The 27,941-nt window shown below is 41.4% G+C and overlaps 1 protein-coding gene across 12 annotated transcripts in view; it reads right to left on the reverse strand.

Moving 5' to 3' along the window:
* Positions 1–27,941, reverse strand: part of PKHD1 (polycystic kidney and hepatic disease 1 (autosomal recessive)) — a 275,429-nt gene that overhangs the window by 136,413 nt on the left and 111,075 nt on the right. For all 12 annotated transcript variants that reach the window (XR_001874451.1, XR_001874452.1, XR_001874453.1 and 9 more), the window contains 8 exons: positions 15,271–15,478; positions 13,925–14,082; positions 11,994–12,188; positions 10,747–10,872; positions 7,979–8,112; positions 3,049–3,161; positions 1,428–1,527; positions 147–281 (listed from right to left, as the gene is read on the reverse strand). Coding sequence is in view for 9 of the 12 variants with exons in the window: in XM_017813106.1 (XP_017668595.1) it covers positions 147–281; positions 1,428–1,527; positions 3,049–3,161; positions 7,979–8,112; positions 10,747–10,872; positions 11,994–12,188; positions 13,925–14,082; positions 15,271–15,478 (1,169 nt within the window). In the remaining 3 variants the exon portion in view is untranslated. The remainder of the gene's footprint in view (positions 1–146; positions 282–1,427; positions 1,528–3,048; positions 3,162–7,978; positions 8,113–10,746; positions 10,873–11,993; positions 12,189–13,924; positions 14,083–15,270; positions 15,479–27,941) is intronic.

Consider the following 27,941-nt stretch of genomic DNA (forward strand, 5'->3'; position numbering starts at 1 on the left):
TTTACATCTATTATATTTACATACAACCTATTTAAAACCCAAGATTTACCAAGGCTGCCATGGAGCATGGGCTGTTCTGCAGCCTTTTCTTATTTCTCCAGATTCCCATTTGAAGGGAACATTGAAATCATTCCTGTAGATCTCACCTTTTGCCCAGTGTGTCCAATTAAAACACTGTCAGACACAGAGGTGTTTCCCAGGCTCTCCACGATGTCAATGCCAAAGTCTTTGCAAGAAGAAACCCAGAAATGTTGGAGTTCAAGATTCCTGCTACTGAAAATCTATATAAAAGGAAAATAAAGGAATAATCATCATCATCAAATCATAGAATGGTTTATGTTGGAAGGGACATGAAAAATCCTCTGGTTCCAACCCCCTGCCATGGGCAGGGACACCTTCTACTATCTCAGGTTGCTCCAAGCCCCATCCAACGTGGCCTTGAACATTTCCAGAGATGGGGCACCTAAAAGAAAGAAAACTGTTTCTGGAGGGAGCCCATCGAAAGATGCAGGATAAACTTAATTATCCATGTATTCTCAATCAGTCACATACTAAGAAATTACAGGTTTGGCAGAGAAACTAAACAAATAAAAAACTCCTGCAAAACAACCTTTTAGTTCTGGGTTGTTTTTTTTTATACTAACAAGTTTTTCCAGAAAGAAGATACACTAATTAAAAAAAAATCACACTGAAAAACAGCACACCTTCAGAGTGATAGGATGGGTGAAGCGAAAAAACATGACTTACAGAGAAACACATACAAACTGTTCAGGTCATCAGACAGGGGCTTAAGAGGATCACGAGATCTAAATTGTATGTGTGGGAAGAAAGCATCAGATAATAATGGGTGATGTGGGGTTTTTGTAATCAGATTAATTAATAATGAGCTATAATAGCTGGAGAATGATTTTAGACAAATTCAAATAAATGAAAAGTGCAAATTTTTAATAAGAATGAAAAAAAAATCCCCTGGAAACCATCAGGCCTATGAAGGTATCAGATCTTTTACCAACTGCAGTCTTCAAGAATAGCTCAGATCCACTCAGAATGTTTTTTTTGGCAAAATGATCTAATGAAAGGTGTCCCTGCCCAAGGCAGGGGGGTTGGAACTAGATGGCCTTTAAGGTCCCTCCCAACCCAAACCATTCTATGGTTCCATGGTTATAGTGGCAGACAGATGTTAGATGGTTACAGAGAGCACCAGCTGCTGGTGAAAGGAGGACTGAAGCTGTAAAAAGAATTCACACAAATCATATTTCTGACTTTTTCATTAAAACAGGAGCCTCCAGATGAGAAACTTGAACATACAGGTACAAGAGCTTTACTGTGACTGTGACTTATTTGCAACCTCAAAGGTGAAGTCAGTGTAGAGGTGAGATACCTGGAAAGATCCTGAGCATCCCAGAGGACAGTCAGGACAAACATACCTGTGCTCCCCCTTGGCAGCTCCAAGCTGTGAAGTTGTTGAACTGAACAGGTCTGTTTAAGCTGTCTGGCAGATATTCTGGGTACACCAGCAACCCATACCTATTTAGGAACGAAAGCAATGGAGACTGATTTTTTACAGTGCATGTATTGGTGAGCAGATTTTTCTATTCATCATTTAGATATCTAAAATCTTAAATCTGTAACAGTTCTCTCATGAGACTTTATCATTTAACCCCAAATCACAGATTGGTAGATAACACTACTTATTTTAAGCATCTAATCATGCCAGTGAGCATATTTAATTTTTTTTTTTCTTGCATTTTCAGAATTAGCCACAGCAGGGCTAACAAGTGTGCAGTGTCACTGAAAGATGACATCTCCACCTTGTTCATGAGTTTTCAGCATCACCTTCAGACAAGCCTGATATGAGTTTGGAGAGATAAGGCTTTTCCTTATCTTGTATTCAGTCAACTTGGAGTACAGCCCAAATGTACATGTTCCTGAATCCTGCCCTTGGTTTGACTTTCTCAGAGATTTTAAATCCAGATTAATATCCAGATTTCCTCAAAATTCAGGTCACTCCATCCACTGATTTTCAGTATAATATTTTTTAATATAGTTTCTGTTTTAGGGAAGTACAGGCAAAAGCTCTTTTGAATAGTCATTCCTGCATACTACAGGAACAGTTGTCACATGAAATGTCATAGAATCATGGAATCACAGTATGGTTTGGGTTGGAAGGGACCTTAAAAATCACATGGTGCCAACCCCCTGCCATGGGCAGGGACACCTTCCACTATCCCAGGTTGCTCCGAGCCCCATCCAACCTGGCCTGGAACACTTCCAGGGGTGGGGCAGCCACAGTTTCTCTGGGAAACCTGTGCCAGGGCCTCTCCACTCTCACAGGGAAGAAATTCTTCCTGATATCTAATCTAAATCTAAGTGTGTAAGAAAGAAATTGTGTATCTGTTCTCCTGCAGCCACCCTCTTCTCAAAATTCCTGGTAGACTTAGAAAGTGAGCTTTCAATTCCACACATCATCTAATGCTTCAGTACGTTGCTGTTGATGAGGAAATGTGTTAAATGTGGCACCTTAAATTACCTTGGGATTAGTTAAACAAGGGGGTAAAGCAGAGGAGCTTGTTAACAGCACAGGGAATTCCTGCAAATTAACAAACAGGGCTTGTGAATGATGAAGAAAAGACAAGGAAGCAAAGGAAAGAAGTGGCTGTCCGGTCCCTGGAAGCGTCCAAGGCCACGTTGGATGGGGCTCGGAGCAACCTGGTCTAGTGGAAGGTGTCTCTGTCCATGGCAGGGGGTTGGAACCAGATGCTCTTTAAGCATCTTCCAACCCAAACCATTCTATGATTCTATGACTGTATTTAAACTAAAAGGAAACCAGAAAAACAGCCCCAAGCACATCCCCGACAAACAGTGATCCTACCCTGCTGCAGATAACTCTGCTTACAAGGGAGGAGGACCTGAAAGGGAGCAAAACTGGGGGAAAAGTTCTGAAAAGAGGGGCAAGGCATTTTCTGCCCACCACTGCAATTTTAGTTGTCACAACCATTCACTGAAGGAAAACCTCCTTAACCAAAAAAGGGTTAAAGTACCAAGTACCTCGTGCAGGAGTGAGCTGTGTTCTCACTGAAGGACAGGAGAGGCACTTCGGATGGTCCCTCAGGTGACAGATGAAAGAAATAGCCATACCCAGCACCACACACTGTGTTGCCCTGTAGAGAAGAATATGTAACTCTGAAAATATATTACCACAGATTTCTGGAAAAAAAAAATCAGCCTAAAAAATCCTAAATTAAAATCTCAGCTGAAGTCCATTCAAATTCTGGTAAGCATGGCTGGTAAAAGTCTTAAAAAAAGCTGTTTTAAGCCAAACAACAAGGGTTGGCCAAGCAACAGAGATAAATGACAGAAAAAAGGTGTTGTCACAATTCTTGAAGAAGTAGGTAAGAATAAAATGGATGGAAAACTTATACTTAAAAATTCCTTTCTATAAAAGATGAAAATGTCATGAAGGAAAGGTAAATCACAAACTATTCAGTTTATTGATTTCCTTCTCGATCTGAATCTTTCTCCTGTCTCACAAAGCAAACACAGGATAAGGAAATATCTGCATTGAAAAAGAGATGCTACTAAAAGTCAAGAGAAAGCAGAGACCATCAGGATATGTCAGTGGCTGAACAATTAAACTTGGTTACACTTGTGGTAAATTATGTGGTTTGAATTATTTTTAACAGGGTAAGTGAATAACCATGGGAAGATGTGCTGTAAGTTGTTATTTAATATCTCTTAATTAAGAAATTAAAGAGTTGCATTTTTATATTATTGCAAGGGGTAAAAATGAGTGAACATAAGGTCCAACTGGCCTTAAAATTAGGAGTGTGGTATTTACAGATTGTGTAGCAAGTGGGTTGTGTGGGTTATATTTAGTGGGTTCTGAGCTTTTCTACTCTAGGGCAAAAAAACCTGCTTTTGCCTGTTTAGTTTGGAGATCAGCCAAACCCAGCTGGTTATGGATGGTGTCCATATAACAATGTTTTCATGTGTGCACCTGTGCAGAATCCCTCTCACCCGCCTTGCATGTGTAAAAATTTGATGTTGAAGTCTACCCTGGTAAACTTAGACTCCCTTTCTTAGAAAAAAATAAGGCATAGACATGTCCAGAAGGCAACTCTCCTATCCTCAGACAAGATTAATTGCTCTCTGGAGGTGTCTTGCTCACTAAGATAACCTTTCTTGCAGCTGTAAGAGGAGCTTGTTCTCTAAGATCAGGACTGACACCCACCACTACCATTCATAGGTCACTGGACACTGTTAAAACACTAATGACTTTTTAGTCCCTGATGGTCCAAATCAAAGCTGAGCCTGGCGACCTTGAGGTGAAACCCTCCATATACCAATTACTTTCTTCTGACCCATCCAAGTGTGTTCCCTGCAGTCCTGATCCCTGACATCTGTCAAGGAACAAAGTACCGAGACCCAAAGCTCTGCTTTCTCTATCCCCAGGTACAACTGCTGCTCTCTCTGAAAAGTGCAGCCACAGACCCTTTAACAAAATACTTCTGCAGTCCGGTCACATCATCCCCAGGATTTTTTACTTGAGACTCCAATCGTGCGTTCTACACATGATTCATAAGGAGAAGGAAAAAAAAAAAAAAAGCCCTGCATATTTATTCAGCCAGCCAGTGGCTGGAGGGCAGGGGTTTTAGGCAAGCAGGGAATTTTGTGTGGAAATCAATTCTTTGTGGAAGTCAGTATATTACGAATGTCCGTGCAACCAAAATTCCAGAGAGAAATTACCTCCCCGAGCATGGCAAACACCTGGAGCTGTGCACGGCAAGTCAGTAAAATCGAGTGGCTGACGTTTTAAGTGTCTCTTAACCTCACAACTCTGCTGGTGTAAATATTTCATGAATTTCTTTCAGATAGCTGGGACTCAAACTGTTGACTTTAAAGATTAAAATTAAAGCTCTGGACAGCGGGCCCAGCACTGCTACCCCGGTTTAAGAACCTGGCAGCGGGCCCAGCGTGCACCCACCTAGCAGGAAACGTTTTGGAAAAGGTCTCAGTTGGGATGAGATGGTGAAAAACAATGGTATGGTGGAGAATGGCTGGGTGGGGTGACACTGGGGAACAAATGCATTCGCCAGCAGTGAAATCAGTCACTTTTACCAACAGTGACCATCAGTCACTCCTCTGACACGGAGACAGGGGCTGAGCTCCACCCTGCTCATTCACTGGAGCTGTTTCCCACTCCTCAACATCAGGGTAAGAAAGGAAAGGGAGGATCCTGCTGAATACCTTGTTATGCATGAGCTCTCCATGCTGGCTCTAGGATTTCAGGGCATTGAAAATATTTATTGAGATTTACTACAAAAAGTCTAAGACTCACTGGGCCCAGGAGACCCAAGAGAAAAAAACATAAACCTACTTTTAAAGTTGCTTTTCCTGCACACAAAAACAAAACTAGGGACATAGGGCAGAAGTTTCAGTGACAAAAGAGGCGATATCCCAGAGGGGCATCTTCAGTTCCTTGTGCTGACAGCATTTAAAAGAAAAGAAACAAACTGTTAATGAAATTGTCAATGACACTAAAAAGTGATAACCTGGGCTCACACACTGTATTTAAAAAAATATTATACTAACGTTGTAATAATCACTTTGCACTCATACTGTCCAAGTATAAAATTTTATCTAACAGCCTGATTCAGCAATGCACTTAAGAGCTTAAGTCAAATGGAAACCAGAGGGATTTGGGTCTCCAAATGTCTTTGTAGGCTCAGGTTTGAGTGACTGCTCTGTCCCAATTTCCACACCGTTTAGGACACCACTGATTTTCAAGGAAATTTAAGCTCTTCAGCCACCGATGCAAATTTAGGCTCCCAAGTAAATTGAGTAGTTATGAAAATATTATTGCAGGTCTCACTGTGGAAAGGCTTAACCCATCATGCACAGATGATGTAACACTGTAGGCCTAGAGCTCCCTGTTTATCTTAGCTGTAGTCTTTGCCTTAAGGATTGCAGCCCCCAAATTTAAAACCAGTAATTGAAAGATGGAAATCTGAAGATTAAAAAAAAAAAAAACAAACCACACCACCACCACCACCAACAACAAACAAACGAAAAAAACCACCAAGAAACACAAAGACTGACAAATACCTAGAATTAAAATCTAAAAGGGGAAACTTTTCATGTCCTGGCCTGGAAATCAGGCAGCAGGAAGATGAGTCTTTCCCATGACATTCTTCAGATTTCCCCATTAAATTAAGATTACAAATACCTAAAAGGCACTATCCTGTTCTTGAGTCATTTAATCAGATAAAAGGTGCTGAAACATCAAGATGCTTGTGCTGGACCACCATCCCCTGAATTTAGTGATTATTATTGTGCTAAGGAAAAGTCCACAGTTGTTTTGCTTGGGAGAAATGTGACTTTTTCTCTTAATATCTGTGTACTTCTATGTCTTCCAGAGCTCTGCTTGGTTCTGTCACACAGGAAGTGCAGCTGATAACAATTTTAAGCTGGGCGACTTCCTATTTTCCTTTTGCTGCTGCAACACCTCAAATATCCCACTCTAAGAGACTGTTTATGACAAGGGTTATCAACAACCCTTCCAGGGCCATCTGCTGCTCCACCTTGAGCACCACAGCTCTGGAGAGCAGACTGAACCCCCTGATATTTGGGTACACAGCCCAAACAGACGCGGCTTTGGGCACCTCTGTGAAGACACGAGAACTGGGAGGGCTAAATAAATGTGCTGAAAATCCACCACAGTCAGTTCACACGTCCCCACAGAGGCAATTGCAGCAAACCTTTTCAAAAGCTGAGCCACTGGCAATGGAGTCAACGCTCCAGGGTAAGTCAGTGCGTGACAGTACAAAACTGTGCTTAATGAAGGTGAAATTCATAAGATCCTGCCTAGTTGTTGTACTTTTTAGCCACATCTGATGGTCTTAAAAATGATAAATATGCCCTTGAGGGAATTGCAGAAAAGTCCTCTCCTTCTTCATAACTACTGCTGTCCTTATAATAACATAGGAAATGTGTTGGTCTCTTTTTCACCTTCAAATTTAGGTGCAACTCTTTCCCCGTGGAGCAGAAGCCCAGGGGGTGATTAGGTCTTCACATACAGTTAGTATTTGGTTTGGTTACTGGAGGTTAACAATGGAACAGGTCAGGATAGTTTTTAAAATTAAAATATGCATTTGTCACTACTGAAAGTGTGGTAAGAAAGGTCAGTTTCAGTGAAATTCCAGGTTTAAAAATAGTTGGGAAGGAAAAGTGGTTTGAAGTTTCTGAAAATTAAATTTTTTCTTCCGTGGAAGACTTAAAAGTAACTCTTTATTCTAAAATGCAAGACCAAAAAAAAGTATAAACTAAGAGAAAGCATCAGAGAATTAGTCAATAAAAAGATTTTTACTGAGCTCAGCTTTTTGATATGAGAGCTGTTACTCTGTTAGCTCTTTAAAAGTTCAGTGTTTTATTACTGTTGAATAGAGAAGGTTCATTTCTTTTAAAATCAATGTCATTTTCATAGGACAGGGAATACATTCTTCTCACCCTCGAATGCAAATATACGTACATTGTAATTTTAAATCCAGACAGAGATACATTTGATATTGCTGCATTTTAGTGTGTTTGTCATCAGTCTATTAAAATTGAGATTTTTTTATATATATAATGACAGAAATAGGAAACAATTCTCAAGAAGCTGAGCCTACACTTTTTTCCAAGTTTTCTGAATCCGTATTAGAAAATAAACAACTTTTTAAAGTATCTCAATATGAATGATCTCACTGTAATATTTCATTCCATGCAAATGCAGAAAAATTTTGAGTAATAACTTTGCCCATGAACATAATTTATATTGTAATCTGCACTTGTTTCAATATCCCATCAGAAGCACAGGTTCTGACAGCTCAGCCACGAAGCAAATATTGTGTATATGATCTCCCAGATAAATGAAGCTCTGCATCTTTCTGATATCTTTGATTAGAAGGGAAATGTTCTGCCTTGTACCTGAACTTCTCACCTTAATGCAATTGGCAGGAGCCCTGATATAAATCCCTGCTGGTGACAGTGTCTCGATGTTGGATAAACCATCAGTTCCAGAAAGGCCAATCACTATGTTGTTACTGACTCTGTTCCCTTCTTCCAGTCCCTCACCTTTAAAAGGAAAAAAAAAAAAAAAGAAGGGAAAAAAGATAAAGAAAGTAAAGAAGAAAAATAAAGGAAAAACAAGAAAAAAAAAAAGAAAAAATTAACATAAATGTACATATAGCTGGAACCTCCCTATTGTCATGATTCTGCATTTCAGTACACACAGGTCCAGGTGTTACATTCACATATATTTACCACACTAGGTGTTATATGTGAATATATCACCAGCCATGCCTACTGTATTGCAAGCTTATGCTGAAAACAAATAATATATATGTTATAAAGCAGATTTACAGCTGGGAAAAAGAGAGATTCAGAGTGGGAAAGGGGCTCACCTCTGCACAGGCATGCTCCTGGCAGTACTAGGGCTCAAAGTCTGCTCTATCTCCTGTGTCTCCATTCACTCCCCTACTTACATGTAAGAAAATTTTAAATATACTTAAAAACACCTGGTGAAACTCTACACAAAAGTGGAGCATTGCCCCCCTAAGCAATGGAGAATGAGAAGAAAGAGGGAGAAATCAATCACCCAATTGATCAGACAACTCAGACTCGTGGGGTGCCTCAGATCTAGTAACAGTATTGAAGTAGGAAAAAGAAAACAAAAGAAATATGTTTTTGAACTACACCTTAAGGAAATGGGCCACCCAACAGCAAAAAGTGGACAGTCTTTGACAAGACAAGACTTTGACAAATCTTGGACAGACTTTGGACAAGTCAAGTCCAAGTAAGGATAGAATCACATAATCACAGAACACATCAATAGGATAAGAGAAAATGGACTCAAGTTGCACCAGGGGAGGTTTAGATTGGATATTAAGATTAATTTCTTCACTGAAAGGGTGGTTCAAATATTGGAATGGGCTGCCCAGGGAAGTGGTGGAGTCACCATTCCTGGAGGTGTTCAAAAAACATGTGGATGTGGCACTTGGGGAAAGATTTAGTTGTGGACTTGGCAGTGCTGGGGTAATATTTGGACTGGATGTTAAAGGTCTTTTCCAGTCTTAATGGTTCTATAATTCTATGATCAGCATATGATCTCCTGTTCTGGTCTTTTGGAATAAGAATATGAAATGGAACATCTCTATTTGTGTCACACTAGGAACAAATTACATCTATTTAGTTTATTAGTAAACATAAACTATTATTTTCATCTATATCTGCTCAAGTTCTGTTCCAAATACAGATCCATTCCCCAATGATTACTACCCCTAACATAAGCCACTTCACAGGAATATCTACATCCTTTGTTTTTGGGGATGGCACTAATCACTTTTAGCCTTCCCTCAGTCTTTTGAGCCTTTCTCAACTTTTTGGAACAGGACCTATTCAGGAAATATCTCTTTTCCAGGCTCTATTTACCACAAACCATCTCACTACCAGAGCATGAACAGCATAAAGCAGTTCTTTTGACACCCATACAAGTTTTTGAGGTGCCTTAAAAGGTTTTGGCTTTCAAGCTGAGACCTGGTGTGTCAATAATTTTAAGCCCAGAGCGACTTTTTATGACTGTCTTGCAAACCCCCTGAAAATAAGGGTTTTAAATGAAATCAGTGAGGGAGTCCAGTTCAGGACCTGTAAAGAGGCAGCTATAATAAATATTCCTTCACAGGCAACAAAATGATACATAAATTCATCCATCAGACCCTCCGGAGCTGCTGACAGTGAAGTCATTAGAGAGATCTTGGGGATAAAGTGTATTCAGGCTGAAACTTCAGCTCAGCCCAGAGTCCTTTAACTCCAACACATGTCCCAGCATGAGTGAGCCAAGGGATGCCAGCAGGTTGGAGATCTTGTTCTGCTTCCCCACGGCTGCAAGGATTCTGTACATCACCTTGAGCATCTCTGAACCAGCTCTCTTCATCTGCAAGACGTGTATAATCACTCTCAGTTTATAGCCTCCTCTGTTTAAATTGTGATCTATGGCTTCTCATTATGTTTATACACAGCACCCACCACAGGGACTCGCTGTGTGCGTGGAACTGCAGGATCAGGACTAAAGGCTTTTTTTCCCTCCTCTGTTTATCTTAAAATTGGTCATTTTTTCAAATCTCTTATGGAAAATGAAAATCGAGCTCTATCTTTAGGTATTCAGGCGACATGAGATCCCAGCAGAAGATGCTGGAAGTCAGTCTCCTGATGGTTAGTTAGGAGAAATATTTTGTTGTTTAACATTTTTGTTGCTCCAAGCTCCAATTTATTTAAGTGCTAAATCCTCTGCTTAACTTTTAACATATGCTTTCACTCCATTATCTTTGATGTCAAATGAGTGGAGCTAAAGGTAAGTATGCTCTTAAATGCTTCACTAAGCTGGAATCTTAAATATTGCATAATGACGCTCTTCTAAAGATGGATTAATCAATCCCCTAAAAGAATTCTACTTCTCCTTGTTCACTTAAAAACAAGGGATGCTGATCAAGTGAAGACTGTCCTGAAGAGACAGAGCATATGGTCAAATGGAAGTAGTTTCTAGGAGTTGTTTGTAGAATCGTTGGAGCTTTATTCCAAATTCACTGACACAAGAAAATGCAGAAGATGTGATTAAAGTTCTCAGAAGGCAGTTAAGGATCTGCATTCTTTCCATTTTCATGCAAATGGGAATCAGCACATGTTGGATAGATATTTTGCTGCTTCACTTACCCAGTACAAGCCCATGGCCTGAAATGTTATAGAAAACATTGCTGTCCACACTGAGGTTTGAGATCCCAGTCAGTCGGAGTCCTTGGCCAAAGGAGTTCAAAACACAACAGCCATGAATAAAAGAGTCTGGAAAGAAAAGAGGCCTGTGATAAAAAATTCACTCTGCAGCTTGAAGGTTGGGAGAGTTTTATATTAGCTCCTCATCCTTCAATGCTGTGCAATTAATCTTTTGATCCTGTGGGACTGTGTGGTTGCAACTGCCCACCCTTACTCACCTGGCAGGTTTTTAATCGCAGGCGGGTATTGCTGAGGAAGGAACAGGAGGAAGGAGAGGGCCTGAGCACAGAAATGGGAGGTCTTCCACTATTGTGAGGAAGACGGAGGAGATCCAGAGGAAGGATCCAGTAAGATCCCGAGAGGGAAGTATGTTATGAGCTCAGGTAGTTTGACGATTGAAGTGGGTTTGAAGGGGAGGAAGAACCTTTCAGAAGGGCAGTGAGGACAGGGCAGGTATCTTGTACCTCTTCTCTAGCCAGGCATAGTGACCTGCCCTCCATCTGGATCATGACCAGTGCTGCCTTCTGCCACCAGGAAGCCTGGATCCTCACTCAGTGCTGAAGATGGCTTAAGAAATAGGTGCCCTGTCCTTGGCAAGGGGATTGAAACTAGATGATCTTTGAGGTTCCTTCCAAACCAAACCATTCAATGATTCTATGATTCTGTGAGAGGCATAGGTGTAGCTTAGCTGGAGGGGAAAGTCCCATCCAGTACCCTTAAAATATTCTTTGAGCCCACCTAACTTGCTCCTGTCACTGCCAGTCTTCAGAGCCATCATTGCCACTTCCACAGAACTGAATTTGGCACTTACCAGTGACAAAGTAAAAAGAACTGAATATGTTTCTTACCCTCTGGGTGATAAAATTAAATTTTGGACTCTACTTAGCAGACAGCCCTGAGACACCTTTGGGCTCCCTCATAGTGTATCAGTGCATTCATTTCCAGAACTAGAAGCAGCACACCAACACAGCAGTGTAGCATAAAACCAAAATATTGTTTTAGGAAGAAGCAGCTGAAACAACTCCATAACTGAGTCTTGGACCACGGGTGAGGTTTCCTCACATTTAGCAATCCAATGTGTCCGCTGACTCCAGAGCTAAGCAGGTTTCGAGAGCACCTGCCCCAGCTTTGGGCGTGAGAAGGTGAACATTTGAGATCATTCAAGCCCACCTCCAGTACAGCCAACTCACCTGCCATCCACGTGTTGCCAGTAACAGTCAGGGCACTGCAGTGGTGACGAAATATTTGGCCAACATGGTGGAATTGGACACCCTCCAACTGGAGCCGACTCGCCTCTCCCTGGAAAGCCTCCACAACCACGATGGCTCCCAGGTCCCGAGCCCCCAGCTGCCTCTCACTTCGCTTGTACAGACACCTGGAGCTGCCTAAAATAAAACCCAGTGGGAGCTGTGAGAGTCACTTCTCCATGGTGACCATGGGACGTGTAGGGTGAGACCCACTGGGCCCAAACACAAATATCCACAGGCAAACATTTCTGATGTTCCCTCTAAATTGCCTCGTGTTTTCTTCCCTAAAAGCCTGGACATTTTTAGGGGAAAATATATCAAAACTAGCAGGAAGCTGTTGTAGTTTTACGTCTTGGGAAGTTTCTTGCGTTTAATGACAGATGGTCCTATGCATGAGGAAGATGGATTTGACTTTGATTTCCCTGGGGTGAGGTTCTTGAGAAGGAGGTTGGGCTCGGATATATGGAACTAAATTGAAACAAGACATTTTGAATTTTTTTAAAACTCTGCTCTCCTGACTCTCCCTGCAGATGGATGGGGAGCTGTTACTACCCAGAACTGGAAGACAAGATTAGAGATTAGGAAGAAATTCTTGGCTGTGAGGATGGTGAGGCCCTGGCGCAGTTTGCCCAGAGAAGCTGTGGCTGCCCCATCCCTGGGAGTGTTCAAGGCCAAGCTGGATGGGGCTTGAAGCAACCTGGACTAGTGGCAGGGGTTTGGAGGTAGTTAATCTTTAATTTCTTTTTCCACTCCAACAATTTTGTAATTCCATTATATGACAAGGTAAGTAAATCATAGGGCTGGGGAAAATTCCTGAAAGACACCCTTCCGTGAGTCTGTGCTCAGGATATTTTGGTATGAGGAGAATCAGGCTATGAATGTGTTACTTGGGCTTGTTCAGTGGAGGTGCAGAGGGGATCTCAAATTCCAGTACTGCCTGCTTATGCTCAGTAATGCTCATTTTTCTTTTTAAGAAGTTAGATTAACCACAAAAAAACACTGCTTACTCATCTTCTGGTGACTTCTCTGAGAAATCCTCCTATCCTTTAACTCAAATAAAAACCTCAAATGGTTAGCACATTTCAGAGACTGTATTTATGAGTTCCACAGAAAATGGACCATAAATCCATGAGTAATATAAGCAGTTGGCTGCTGGATATCAAATGAAGTCTTGTGTCACAGTCTGAAAGCCCAAGGCATTTTATTTTTAAAGGAAACCTCACACCTGGGTTGCCAGATAACCTAACTCTCCTCAAATTATAATCACTGTGGCCAATTCTGCTTCCTCAATAGATGGTGTAAATCAGGAAGCCACCTGTTAGGCTTCATGGTGTTTCCTACAGGTAAAACTAAAGGAGAACAGATATTTAACATTTTTTCAGCAGTGATACTATGTGCATCACCTGTTATTTTTCTCTTGGCATCCCAAATCGCTAAACAATGTCTCAATATTTTACACTAAGGAGTACAAACAGCATTGGGCTGTTTTGTTTTTCCTTCTTCTTAAAGTGACTAAATAGTAAACACAATTAAAAATTTAATATATTATGTACACTGAAACATGTTTTCAGAAGATACTTTCTTTTCTACACCCTTAGGCTCAGGCAAAACTAAAGGGTCTTTCCCAAGATGGCTTGAAACAACAATGTGAAAATAATACATCTGAGATATTACAATGAAATGCAGTTCAACTCCCAAGACTTCACATTTCAATGTCAAACAATGTTTGGAAAGACAAACTCGCTTCCCTGGCATTGGTGTGTCTCAAAGTTATCCTGTGAAGGAACAGTTCTGATACACGGCGATGCCACAAGGGGATTTCAATGGAGCAGCTTTACTGCTCAGTATATTTCTGTGAGAAAAGGTCTCCTCACCTTTTGTAACACCTGCTTTTGCACACTCTCTGAGGTGGGACATTCTCTCCAGGGTGACATTTCCCTGAACAACAACCCTTCTGCTGATCAGTGCCACCACAGCACTCAAAGGCTGACCTTGGCCATTGCCCCATCCCTCTCCAACACTGTGGGAGTACCTAAAGAAAAACACAGAAAAGACATAAAATCATCTGCACCTGCAAGATGGCAAGAATTATGTTTATGAATTATTGTTACTTATGTTTATGACCTAGATAGCCCAAATTCAGAGCTGGTTTCAGTCCTTTTCTATGGGCACATAGTGTGGCTCATCCAGTGTATCTCTGTATACAGGTTAAATAGATTTTTCCTTGTCTAATGTTTGTTTTCATCTTTTTATCTCTCAAGCTCACAAACGTCCCTTAGATTACATATATAATATATTATTATATTATCAGGAAAAGGCTTTTCACCCAGAGGGTGGCTGGGCACTGAACAGGCTCCCCAGGACAGTGGTCATGGCCCCAAGGCTGCCAGAGCTCAAGGAGTGTTTGGACAAGGCTCTCAGGGACATGGTGGGATTGTTGGGGTGTCCTGTGCAGGCCCAGGAGTTGGATTCAGTAATCCTTGTGTGTCCCTTCCAACTCAGGATGTTTTATGATTCTATGATATTTACAGCAAAACACTTTAGCCTTTGAATTCTCTTCCCAAAACATATTTGAGTGAAAATCATCAGTACTTTCGTCCTCCAGCCCCAATAATTTCTGAAAATGATACCATTGAGCTTCCTGGGCATTGGAGTTGGGTTGACTTCTAAACAGATAACATGTTTCAACACTGGAGATGATGAGAAGTAAAGTTTGTCCGAGGCCTCCATGCAGAGTAGATGAAGAGAGCATAAGGTAGTGAAATTACCACTCACTGGAAATATGGAAGCAATATTTCCAAATAAAACAATTCAATTTAAGTGTATTCCTTAAGTAAATCAGTCAAAAATTATTTTTTACAGAAGTCAGACACTTTTTGTGAAAAAGATGCACTTTCTCAAGAAATTAACTATGCAGGAAATTTCTTTTTCATTCCTATACTGAGGCCACTGGACTCTACTGGCCATGACTGTTTTCTGCTTCAAAGGTTTTCTGAATTCATGGGAATGATACAGAACTTAAACACAGTCAGAAACATTCAGCATTGAATGTCCACTGGCTTTAGGGAGAGTGAGGAAGTGAAATATCTCTCACCACCTTTGTTAAAGGGATTTATATAGTTATTATGTCCCACAGGAAACAGCAAATCCTGACTTTGATCAAATTTTCTCCTTGTTTAGCTCTCTGATGTAAAAATCCCCTCGGCTCTTGAAAGGATACCTGAGTGGTGATCTAAGGTGCAGCTCTGTGTTGTTCACAGACTCGATAACAGCCACTTCTTCCTGCTGCTGGGCATCTCCAAGGCCTGTCCTTCCCACCACGATTTCATCACCAGATTCCCAGTCAACAGGTTCCTGGAGCATTAATCGTGTGTCGTTAGCACGAGCTGATGATTTCAAGTGTGTGAAAACTACTTTGGGCATCCAACCTGAAAAGAATACGAAAAAAAATTTAGAAAGAATTTTAAAAAGCGAGTCAGTCAACTCTAAAAGAACAAAATAAAACAGGAGCAACGTGATTCTGGTTCAAGGCCAGGCTGGTTGGGGCTCTAGGCAACCTGGTCTAGTGAGAGGTGTCCCTAGCCATGGCAAGGGGTTGGAATGAGATGATTTTTAAGGTCCCTTCCCAACCAAATCATTCTCTGATTCTATGATGCTTCTATGGTTAGAAAACACTGTCTCACTTAGATCATCCCACCATCATTCATTTCCTCCTGATGCCATGTAGGAGAAAGGGAATTAATGCTACAAAAGAGGATTTGTGCACATCTGCTTGGATCAGAAATGCAGTAAATTCCAAACAACATCTTCAGTTCATATCTTTTGTCTTTTCTGATCCCAGAAAAACTGGAAAAATCATGCTGGTGAGAAGTTTGTTCAAGAAGCAGTGGGAGATGAGGTTCAATTTCATTCCCCCAAAGTAACTTACCTCTATGCAAAATCTTCTATTCTTAATCACCCTTTGTAACCAACTGAGAAAAGCCCACTCTGCAGGGACCATCGTCCTCTGGGTGCAAAAACCATTTTGAGTTTTCAGTTCTCCAGTTCAAAATTACATACAGGGAATCTAGACCTGCAAATAACTGGCATTTAGAAAAACGTTCTTCTGTTCAAATAAAGACAATGGAGCTGGTGAAAAGCCTAAAGAACAAGTCTTATGAGGAGACAGGCTGGGAGAGCTGGACGTGTTCACCTGGAGAAGACGAAGGATCCAGGGAGACCTTGGAGCCCCTTCCAGTGCCTAAAGGGTCTCCAAGAGAGCTGGAGAGGGACTTTGGATGAGGGTCTGGAGGGTCAGGACAAGGGGAAATGGCTTCACAGTGACTGAAGGCAGGGTTAGATGGGAAATTGGGAAGGAATTCTTGGCTGTGAGGGTGGTGAGGCCCTGGCACACATTGCTCCGAAAAACTATGGCTGCCCCATCCCTGCAAGTGTTCAAGGCCAGGTTGAAATGGGCTTGGACCAACCTGGTCTAGTGGAAGGTGTCCCTGCCCATGGCAGGGGGGTGGAACAAGATGAGCTTTAAGGTTTCTTACAGTCAAAACCATTCAATAATTCAATTATTCTATGCAGTCTGTGTACAAAAAGCCCCAGCAATGAAAAATCTTGCACTTTAACCCTCTCTTCTTCACTTCATGAAGTTTGACATTTCTTTTTCCCTAGCAGGCTTTGGAACAGATTGGTCCATTGAGATCCAACACACTGAGCACCATCAGGGGAGAGTATGTGCCTCATACACCCACCTTTAGTATACTTTTCCTTCCCTCCCTTGCAATAGATCATAATTTACCTCTAGCCCACAGCAAGTTACTGTCCTCCCTGGTTGTACTATAGAAAAGTAATAACACCAGAAATCACGGAGGGTAGAGGTTGCATCCAATAAATCATTTTCAAATTATTTTAAGCAAACTTTTCTCTCTCCATATCTTGTTTCACTTTCTTGTTCCTTATGCTATAGTGCCCTCATTGCTTATATTTTATTGTCCCAATTCTTTCCTTAATGAAGTCAGGAGTAAGAAGTAGTGCCTCCAAGTCAATAAATTCACTGCAGAATCAGAGAAGGAAGAATCAAGTCTTTATACTCTGTCATCTTGAAGTATATTGGAGCACCTGCTCTGTGTGTCAACAAAGGCCATCTAAATCTACCTGAGATACTTCTGGCTTATTGCATTTTTATTTTTCTTAAATCAAACTTGAAATTTGTCAAAGAAAATCTTCCAGACATCCTGTGCTTCAGGTGCTTCATTTCATGCTATGAGTTGTTTTGGAAAGCATCAAACAGGTCTCCCTCTGCTCAGCCCTGGTGAGGTACATCTGGAGTGCTGTGTCCAGTTCTGGGCCCCTCAGGACAAGAGAGACATGGAGCTCCTGGAACAGGTCCAGCAGAAGGAAACAAAGATGCTGAAAGGACTGGAGCATCTCTCTTAGGAGGAAAGGCTGAGGGAGCTGGGGCTGTTCAGCCTCAAGAAGAGACACTGAGAGGGGACCTCATCCATGTCTGTCAGTGTCTGCAGGAAGGGGGCAGAGGATGGACCAGGCTCTGCTTGGGGGTGCCCAGCAATGGGACGAGAGGCCACGGGCACAAAGTGATGCCCAGGAAGTTCCACCTGAACATAAGCAAGACCTTTTTACCTGTGCAGTGACCGAGCACTGAACAGATTGCCCAGCGTAGTTGTGGGGTCTCCCTCACTGGAATGTTCCAGAGCCATCTGGGCAAAATCCTGTACCATGTGCTCTGGGATTGCCCTGCTTGAGCAGGGAGGTTGGACCAGGTGACCCACTGTGGTCCCTCCCAACCTGACCCATCCTGTGATTCTGTGAAACTAATGCAGAAGCTGTAGTGCAATAGGACATAAAATACACTTTAGACTCTGAGGGAACTAAACTAGAATGACTCTGTTGTAGTCCCAAAACATGTACAGTGTGGACCCTGCATCCTCAGCACCTGCATCATTCACTTTACAGTTCAGCTTCTATTTGGCCACACAGTTTTCTAATGCAGACAAAGCCAAAACCCACCTTGCACCATTCATTCTCAGACACCAAAACCTCATCCTCAACACAGCTTTATCCAGCTCAAAAAAACCCCCATGAATGCACATCAACCCATGTGCATTCTTTTACTAGCAGCAATCTCATAATTTTTATTCATTTACCTTTTTCCACTGAGTGGTTCTCGTGAATTTTTAGGGCTGGCATAAAAGCCAGCGACTGGCAGCAGCCTGTGCACGTTGAGCAGTGCACAATTTTTCTTCAGCTCTGGACATTTTGTTTATAGTCCTGATTTGTGTGCCTGGGTTAATGTGTTTTCATGTGCATCTGTGTTCAGACACAACCGACTCCCGTTGAGTACATCTGTCACACACATACTACAGCAACACTGCTGGGCAACAACTCTTGTTGTTGAGAGGTGTGAAACCGTTTCGCATTCAAAACATGCTCTAGTGGAAAAGTCTTGTTTCAGGCTTTTTTCCCACTTCCAAGCTCTGACACAAAATTTTAAAGGAAAACCTTCTCAATTGTTTGTTTTTTTTTTTTTTTCTTCTAAAAGGAGAATATTCCAGGCATCCAAACGTTCCCCCATTTCTTTTTTTCCTTTTTATTTTTTTTTCACTTCTTACTGTGCTCATCTCCCTGTTTCGCATTCCACAGTTTGTTTTACCTTTTTCCTGATGACTTAGGTGGGGTGGGATATTTCTCTGTTTGTTCAAAATCTACTTCCCATTTCCAATACATTTACTGTATTTTCATTAAGGAAAAAGAAACAAACAAATTTAGCAGATTCCACTTCCATAAAATCATAGAGTCATAAAAATATTAAGGTTGGAAAAGACCTCTAAGACCATCAAGTCCAACCATTAACCCATCACTGCCAGGTCTGCCACTTAACCATGTCCCTAAGCACCACATCTACACATTTCCTTGCTTCCCATTTATATTCCCACATCAAGCAACACCTGCAGGTCTAGTTGTCCTCTACTCTAAGCAGCATGAGTGACACATAGATATGGTCAATGATATTTTCCTGGTGCCAAGGAGGGACCATAACTGAGGCTTCTTTGCCTTAATTATAAATATTCCCAGCACTGTGGTTTTGGTGGGAGCCCATCATACACCCAGTTGATTTCACTTAGTTTGGGGAATGTGAGTTTGTTTCAGGTTCTTAAACATGTGATTTTAGATGGATATTTGGTCTCTAGCTGCTGTTCTAGACAGATTGCTCTGATGTAAGTCCTGTGTCCTCTCTGCCAGACCCACATAGATCCCTTGGATACGATTTTGGGTACTTGAAATAGCTGGGAGACAACATTCCATGTCCAACAGTGTCTGTAGGGAGGGGTCAGAGGATGGATCAGGCTCTGCTCAGTGGGGTTGAGTGACAGGACAAGAAGCCAGGGGCAGAAACTGATGCCCAGGAAGTTCCACCTGACCATGATCAAGAACTTCTTTCCTCTGCAGTGACTGAGCACTGGAACAGGCTGCCCAGAGAGGGTGTGGAATCTCCCTCACTGGAGATATTCCAGAACCTTCTGGACACCATCCTATGCCATGTGCTCTGGGATGACCCTGCTGGAACAGGGAGGTGGGACAAGATGACCCACTGTGGTCCCTTCCAACCTGACCCATTCTGTGATTTCATGATTCCTTTCCCAGAGATCTTCTCCAGTTTCTCTCCTTCAAAGAACCAACAGACTCTCTACAAAGATCATGAACAGCTAAAGGTGGTTCCATGGAACAAAACCCTTGTTCCTCGGCCACCCTTTGGAGGCACAGAGCCCTCTTTCTTCTTTCCCCTTGCAAACAAACCCTAATTCAGATAAAATGTGAAAAGCTCATAAAATAATCTTCAGTGTCTGGCACTGGGCTGTGCCACAGGTAAACAAATTACCTGTTTGACAAGAAAAGGTTTAACAGATCAACAGCTGTGGTATATTTAAATTATTTCTTTCCCTCAAAAAATACTGCAAGCAGAAACACTCAAAAGTGCTAAAAAATGGATGAATCTGTACAACTCCTTAATTATTGAACTGATTTTTAATAATTAACTTAGCACGGATTGGAAAAAGAAACACATCTTGAGATCCAAAGCAGAAGTGACTTCATGCTAAAGGAACAGGACAGAGCCTTTAGACTCGAAATGTTGTTCCAGGCAAAGCAAGAATTGAACTCTTTACTAAATTACTTGATAGAACACCCTGAAATACAGAGCAGAGCAGAATGGTGTTATCAGTGCAGAAATACAAGAGGCTTGAAAATTAATTCCAAATGAATTAATCACAAATTTAACACTGGGAACATCTTGGCACCAGGACCCAGGTTTGTGCTTCCTGTTGGAAGCGTGATATGAAGATGCAGTTTTGTATGGATAAGGCAAAATTATTAAGAATGAGGCAATTTTAGTGTGTACAATTCCACTCTTTTTTTTTTTTAATTTCAAGCACAGAAGAAGAAAAATAGTATAAATTTAATTTCTTATGGCCCCTAACATAAAGTATTTTATAAATCCATGTAGGATGATATTTCGCTTCACTAATTGGTTTTGCCCAATCCTAAGTAGTGATAGGATACTGATAGTGATAAGACAAAAGGAAATGGTTTTAAACTAAAAGAGAAGTGATTTCTATCAGACAGTAGGAAGAAATGCTTAATTCAGAGGGTGGTGATGCCCTGGCACAGGTTGCCCAGAGAAGCTGTGGCTGCCCCATCCCTGTAAGTGTTCAAGGCCAGGTTGGATGGGGCTTGGAGCAGCCTGGGATAGTGCAAGGTGTCCCTGCCCATGGCAGGGGGTTGGAACGAGATGGTGTTTAGTGTCCTTTCTAACCCAACCCATTCCATGATTTCTAGTTCAACAGGAGACATGAATTCAATCGTTACAGAAAGATGCCAGAATCACATCAAACCTCAGCAAACTCAGTCAGGTGTGTCAGGGCAGATTTGCCTCCAGGGTTACAGGAAAGTCTGTCTTTAGTTAAGCAAAGTGTGAACTGTACTGAGTGCTGTAATTTTAGATAAATAAAGTCTATATTTATAATCCTTTGATTACAAAAGATGTGAATGTCATTTCCTCTTCCAGGTGTACACTGAGTGACTCACTGGGTACAGAGAATTCAAACTGGGTGTTTGACAGGGTACTTCTGGTCACCCAGCTTTGAAAGCAGAAGCTGCTACAGTTGGAAACACTATAGAGGGTTTTGAAAAAAATTGCTACGGGGTAAGGAGAGGCAGCTGCAAACTAATTAATTAGGAGACAAGTCCTATATTCAATGGGATATCTGCTGATATCACAGTTACCGCAAATTACCAGTGTCCCATGCTCCAGGGAATAACTTTCCACACTCCTCTTTTAGCTGAGCATGATCCATTATAATCCAGCCCGTTTTCAGCCTCCAAGAGTCACAGCCTGCACACTTCCTTCTGAAAGGAACTTCTGTCTTTCACACATTTCTATTTAGTTACATGAATTTCACCTTAAATCTATGGGATGGCGCAGTTCTAAGAATTTACATGACAAGATGACATGTTGCTTAGGTGGAAAACAGATGCCCATGACTTGAAAACTTTTTGGAGTAGATGTTGTTACCTACCTTTAGACACCCTGGGAACTACCTAACCAAGCCTAACAGAAACCAGTGGGAGCCACATCCAGTTGGTAAGAGCTGGAAAGCAAGTAAATGTTGGTAGAAACAAGATTCTTTAAATGGGTCTTAGGAGGACTGGTTCCATCCCTAAGCCTGCTGTGGTCTTTCTCCCAAAAATTGTTTAAATGTTTTAAAAACCCTTCCCTTTTTGTCATGGGATAACAGGCTTTGAACCTTTCTCCTCTGACTCCCAGGATCCTGCTGGTCTCTCACCTTCTCTTCTATTTACTACAAATTAATTAACTCAGTTGTGAACACACAGTTTGTTCATAGTGTTGACAAACTATAAAGCTCTTTTACACCTTCTGACTGTTTATTGGTGTTTTAAAGATGAGGTAATGAGATCCTTTTGTACCACAAAAGGAATTTATGAGAACTGCAGGGCTCATACACACAATTTAGTTACTGGGAATGTACAAGTTACTTCAGATAAGATGTCAGTCTGTTGCATTTATATTGTAAATCTTTAGTGTAAACGGGAATAAGAGCTTTCAATTCCCAGGAACAAAGTGAAAAGAAACAAGCCATTTATCCTCCCCCCAAAAAAGAATTCTGCAAGAGAAGGTAATAATATAATATAATGGACTATAACTGTAATTTAAAAAAAAAAACAAAAAAAAAACAAAACAAAAAAAAACAACAACAAAAAAAAAAAAAAAAAAAACAAAAAACACACAAACCAAAAACCAAAACCAAAAGCAAAAAGCAAAACCAAAAACAAACAAACAAAAAAAAACAAACACCAAACCACAACAACTATGGCAGGGGATTGGAATTAGAAGATCTTTAAGGTACCTTCCAACCAGAACCATTCTGTGATTATATGATTGTCTTTGGTAATAAAATATAACACACTTTACTCAAGCATTTGAGGTGTCAGACTACCTAAGCAATCCAGTTTACTCTCCACTGTCATAATCCCTTATTTTTCACTTTTTCTTGTCCAAATTGCACTTCCTAGTCAAACTTAACTTGGTCATTCCTAAAATTTTCAAATGCCAAAGTGATAAATAGCAGAACAGCCACTGGAAATTGGTGCTTCAGAAAAGAAGCGGGTTTTTTTTAAATATATTTTTAGGTCCAGGACAGAGACTTTTTGCCACTGTTGCTTTAGTTAATAAAACAAACCACAAAAATAATAATGAATAAAATGCCCTAAGTTAAAAAGAATAGGAAATCTTTTCCAGAAAGCCTCCTTAGTCAGGATAGCACACAGCTGTGCTGCTCCAGCTCTCTATGGTCAAATGGATCTTCAAGTGCCAGATCCTCAATGAAGGACTTGGAAAAAGTATTTCAGAAATTTAGATTTGATGAAAATTCTTTAAAAAATTGTCACTGCTACCTCAGATCTTGCAGTGATTAGTCCAGTCATTGGTCAGGAAGTGCAAGGAACCAGAAAAGAAGAATGAGAGCTCCTTCCTTAAATTTTCATATGTGTTAAAAAAAAAAGTCCTGAACCATGAGCCCTCAACCCTCTGGACTTGAAAGTTTCCAGCTTATTTCTGCTCCCTGCTAATTCCAGTCTCGGGTATGTTTCCCAAGCATTTGCACATTTTTAGCTTGTTTTGCAATGAGAGGAGTTTGGGCTTTTCCTTCTAGAAAGACAGGAATGCCTCTGCCTGGAACTGGGAGATGTCTTTCCACCCCCCGTGCAGTCCTGCAGGACACCCTGCTGTGTATGAGCAGCTCCTGGAAAGATGCAGAGAGATTTCCTACTCCCTCCTGCCACAGCCAGTACACAGAGCTCTTCATTCCTACCCCGAGGTAAAAAACCCTTTCTTGTGTATAACTGCTCATTAACTCCTTAGGACAAACCAGAACTCATCAGCTCTTTGATGGAAAGCTGCAGCAGCTTTGGTGCTGGGTGCTCAGGACCACACTGGGTATTTTGGATTGGATTCGAGTGCGGGCTCAAATTGTAGCTTAGAATCAGAGTCAGAGAATGGTGTGGGTTGGAAAGGACCTTTAAAGGTCACCTAGTCCAACCCCCCTGCAATGAGGAGGGACATCTTCAGCTAGACCAGGTTTCTCAGAGCCCATACAACCTGACTTTGAAAGTTTACAGTGGTGGGGCAGCCACAGTTTTTCTGGGAAACTCGTGCCACTGTATTACCACCCTTATCATGAAAACATTCTTCTTTATATCCAAACTAAACCTTCTCACTGTCATTTTGAAGCCATTTCCCTTGTCCTGTCACTCTCTGCCCTTGTCCCAAGTCCCTCTCCAGCTCTCTTGGAGCCCCTTTAGGCTCTGGAAGGGGCTCTAAAGTATCCCTGGAGCCTTCTCTTCTCCAGGTGAACATCCGTAGCTCTCCCAGCCTGTCTCCAGAGCAGAGGGGCTCCAGTCCTCAAAGCATCTTTCTGCCCTCCTCTGAACTTCCTCCAGCAGGTCCACATCCTTCTGATGTTGGGGACACAGCACTCCAGCTGGGTCTCACCAGAGCAGAGAAGAGGAGGAGAATCCCCTCCCTCAACCTGCTGGTCACACTTGCCTGATGACCTCATCATGTGGAACCAAACCCAGCATCAGGCACAAGTTTTGCACAAAAAACTGTGCAAAACTGTGCAGGCTGAGACAGGATATTTAGACCTGCTCAGTCCCTTTGTGTCAGTAGACACAGCTTCAGTTTCTCTCTGACATCTTCAACCTCCTATGTGAAATAGGGCTGATGTTTCCCCCCTTATAAGGCAGATTTGGAGGATGAAATCCAAGCCTACAACTAGTCAAATTTGATTTCACTCCAAATTCAAAACAGGCCAAACCTTCCACATCCTTCACAGAATAAAAATTTCAGAAAAGAAACTCCTTTTGGGACCAACTCCCTTTTTTGTCTGACATCAGTTTGGAAGTTTATGGAATTTGATCTTTTGTTCTGTAAAAGCATTGCATTTCACTAGTGTAGAAATGTTGATATGAAATACAGCATTTAAAAATAATATTATTAAAGCCCAGCTAAAACCAAAATTATAGAATTAAACACATTTTCCTTCTCCCAGTGAGCAAAAAAAAAAAAAAAATCTCACATCATCTGAGCAAGAGGACAAATTGAATAACTTTTATTTTCTCCACTGAGTAATATACTTGAAAGTGACCTAGTCCTGCTGAATGTTTCCTATTCATGAAATTGCAGTTTTCATTTAAAGTATTTCCACCGAAATGTCTTTTCAGAGCACCTTGGAGAAAGCAAGGAAAATCATGCCCCTTCCCTGGAAGTGTGGGACTCTGAGCAACCTGTTCTAGTGGAAGGCATCCCTACCCATGGCATGGGGTTGGAATGAGATGAGTTTTATGAACTCTTCCAACACAAACCATTCCATGATTCTATGATCCTACTTAGGATGGGAAGAGCTTTATGATTAAACAGGTCTGTGGAAACTCTCATTGCTTCACTTGGTCTGACACTTTGCCTTGCAGACAAAATACCTTCCCTTTGTGCTATCCCATAAATATGAACATTTCCAAATGTTCCCTTTAATCAGAGATCTCCCAGTCACTTTGTTAAGTTACATCAGTCCTGAAAGCAAGGGGAAAGATTTTGTCAGCTCCTGTAATGCCATCAAAGAAACCAAACCCTAGGAAAAGCTCACAACCAAAGATGCCAGGCAGGAAAATATCTTTAACCTGACCCCAGGAACAAACGGCTCCAACTGTGGCAGCCACGGAGCTCAGACCCTGCAGGGAGCTGCAGACAGCTGTTAACATTCTGTGTCATTGCCAGTTCATCTCTTGTGCTGCTGTGGAACGAGGCAGGGGATATCTCCCTGCAGGAGTGGGAATGCAGGGCAGCACGGCCATTTCCAAGCAAAGATCCATTTCCTGCATCCCCAGAACGTGGTGAAGGAGAATTCGACACTGGGAAAAGTGAAGATGAGCCCAAATAGAGGGTCCCTGCCTGGCTCAGCCTGAAGACCTGTGCAGAGGGCTGGGGCCAGGCTTCTCCGTTTGCCAAACTTCACAGAATCAAAGAATCATTTAGGTCAGAAAAGACCTTCAAGATCATCCAGTCCAACCTGTGACTGATCCCCACCTTGTCACTCAGCCCAGAGCACTGAGTGCCACGTCCAGGTGTTCCTTGGACACCTCCAGGAATGGAGACTCCACCACCTCCCTGGGCAGCCCAAACTTTGCAGGCTTTCTGCTCTCTGGGATAGAAATTAACCCTGATTTTGCTGCTGGTTATTCTCTTCCTTCAGGCAACATCCTTGTTTTAGTTGGGGCCAGAAGTGGAAGGAATTTATTGATTTTATATTCAAAAGCTTGAAAGAGGCAACTACTTAATCCATAAAACACCTCCACATTTGTAGTGATACACACGCCTGAACTCTGTCAAGAATCACAAGTTAATATATTAGCTATAGTCTGTTTAGCTATTCTATTCTATTCTATTCTATTCTATTCTATTCTATTCTATTCTATTCTATTCTATTCTATTCCATTCCACTTCATTCCAGTGTATAATATATAGAATGAAATGTATTATATTGTATGATATTACATTGCTATCTTTATTAGCTTATTTATCTTTATTTATCTCTATTATACTATATATATTAGTTCCCACTTCTCAGTCTCCTTCACAGCCCATGTTTTCCTCATTAAGATCGGCGCCAACATACAAATCAACTGATTTAACCTTAAATCAAAGATGATAGATGCATTTCTGCTAGAAAGAAGGGCAAACTGTGAAAGACACAGCAGCTTTTCCTGAACTCAGCTCTCTTTTTTTTGTCCCCATCTGCTAGGTCTTTAAAATCTAATGGTCATCTTATTTTTGTGAATAAGAAAGTGAAGGAACAAGTCATTGTACATTAGTTACTCCATGGGAAGTGCCTAAGTGCAGTTTCTTACCCCTGGTGAACATGAGGGGATTCAAGGCAGCTCAGCCTTCTGTTCCAGAGCCATCTGCTTTAATGCATCATGTTAAAGTCAAGGTCTTGAAAGGAAAAACACTGTCACAGAAGGCAAAAACCCTCCTGCAACCACCACACATCTATGGAAAACTAACCCATAGAAGTGAATCCTGAAAGGGAAAAAGGATCTGAACTCACAGTGTAACAGGAGTGGGCAAATCAGGGGGTTCAGATGGTGAAAAATAACATCTATTGAAGAGCATTTCAACAAAGTAAAAAAGCACAGCTTTTTTTCTAACAGATCTCTGCACCCTATCTTGAATTCCCATGCTACAGATTTTTTTTTCTTATTTTTTTTCCCCTGGGAAGCTTTTCTTTTTAATATGTGAGTAAAGCAGAACAAATTCTCTCATGTCGCCTATGATCTCTCAATCTCAAACTCAGCACAGATACATAACACTGCTTTATGGAGGGAAAGCAAGAGGCATTTGATTAAATGTTTGATCTCTGGAGGAATGCACAGGCTCTGCAGAGCACAGTGCACAGCTCACAAATATTTTGTGTTTTATTATTGATTAAAAGCGATTAAAATTAATAATTGGTTCAACTGATAAAAAAATACTTTTTTTCCTGAGCTAACCCTAAAAGAGTGTCAGACTGCTTTGGTTGAAGAGAAATCAGGGATAGAAGTGGTGCAGAATTGCCTCTGTTATGTCATCTTCACCAGCCAGCATCCACTGAAAATGCAGGGACATTCTTTGTAGCAGAACTAGCCATGATTTTAGAGGACTGAAGTGACCACTGACACCTCTGTTTTAAATGTTCTGATTATCAATAGGTATGTTATTAAACCAAAACTCTCCGGACATTGCTTTTTCTTTACCACACACCTTTCACAGTCTGGATAAAGTGAATGTAGTATATTATTAAATCCCAAGTGTAGGATCTTCCATCTAGTTGGAGAGATACACGTTATGAGTCAAAATGCAGGGAACAGGCTCATAGAATCATAGAACCACAGGATGGTTTGGGTTTGAAGGGACCTTAAAGTTCATCCAATTCCAACCCCCTGCCATGGGCAGAGACACCTTCACTCGACCAGGTTGCTCAGAGCTCATGCCCTGTATCATCACAGTGTTGGCACAAAGTTTCAGATCAATATACAGCAAAAGTACTGTTCTTCTTTTGGGAACAGGTACAATCTCTTTCGAGGGGACACAATGGAATAATGAGATCATCTATACCATTTTAGGACTGCAAAAAATGGAACTGAATGGAAAAGGCCTTTAAAGTTTTTCCATATGTATCAATACCTCTGCTATGGAGACAGGCTGACAGAGTTGAGGCTGTTCAGCCCAGAAAAGAGAAGGCTCCAATGAGATCTTAGAGCCCCTTCCAGTGC

The sequence above is a fragment of the Lepidothrix coronata genome, unplaced genomic scaffold (assembly GCF_001604755.1).
Source record: "Lepidothrix coronata isolate B3197 unplaced genomic scaffold, Lepidothrix_coronata-1.0 Scaffold39, whole genome shotgun sequence".
Lineage (NCBI taxonomy): Eukaryota > Metazoa > Chordata > Aves > Passeriformes > Pipridae > Lepidothrix > Lepidothrix coronata.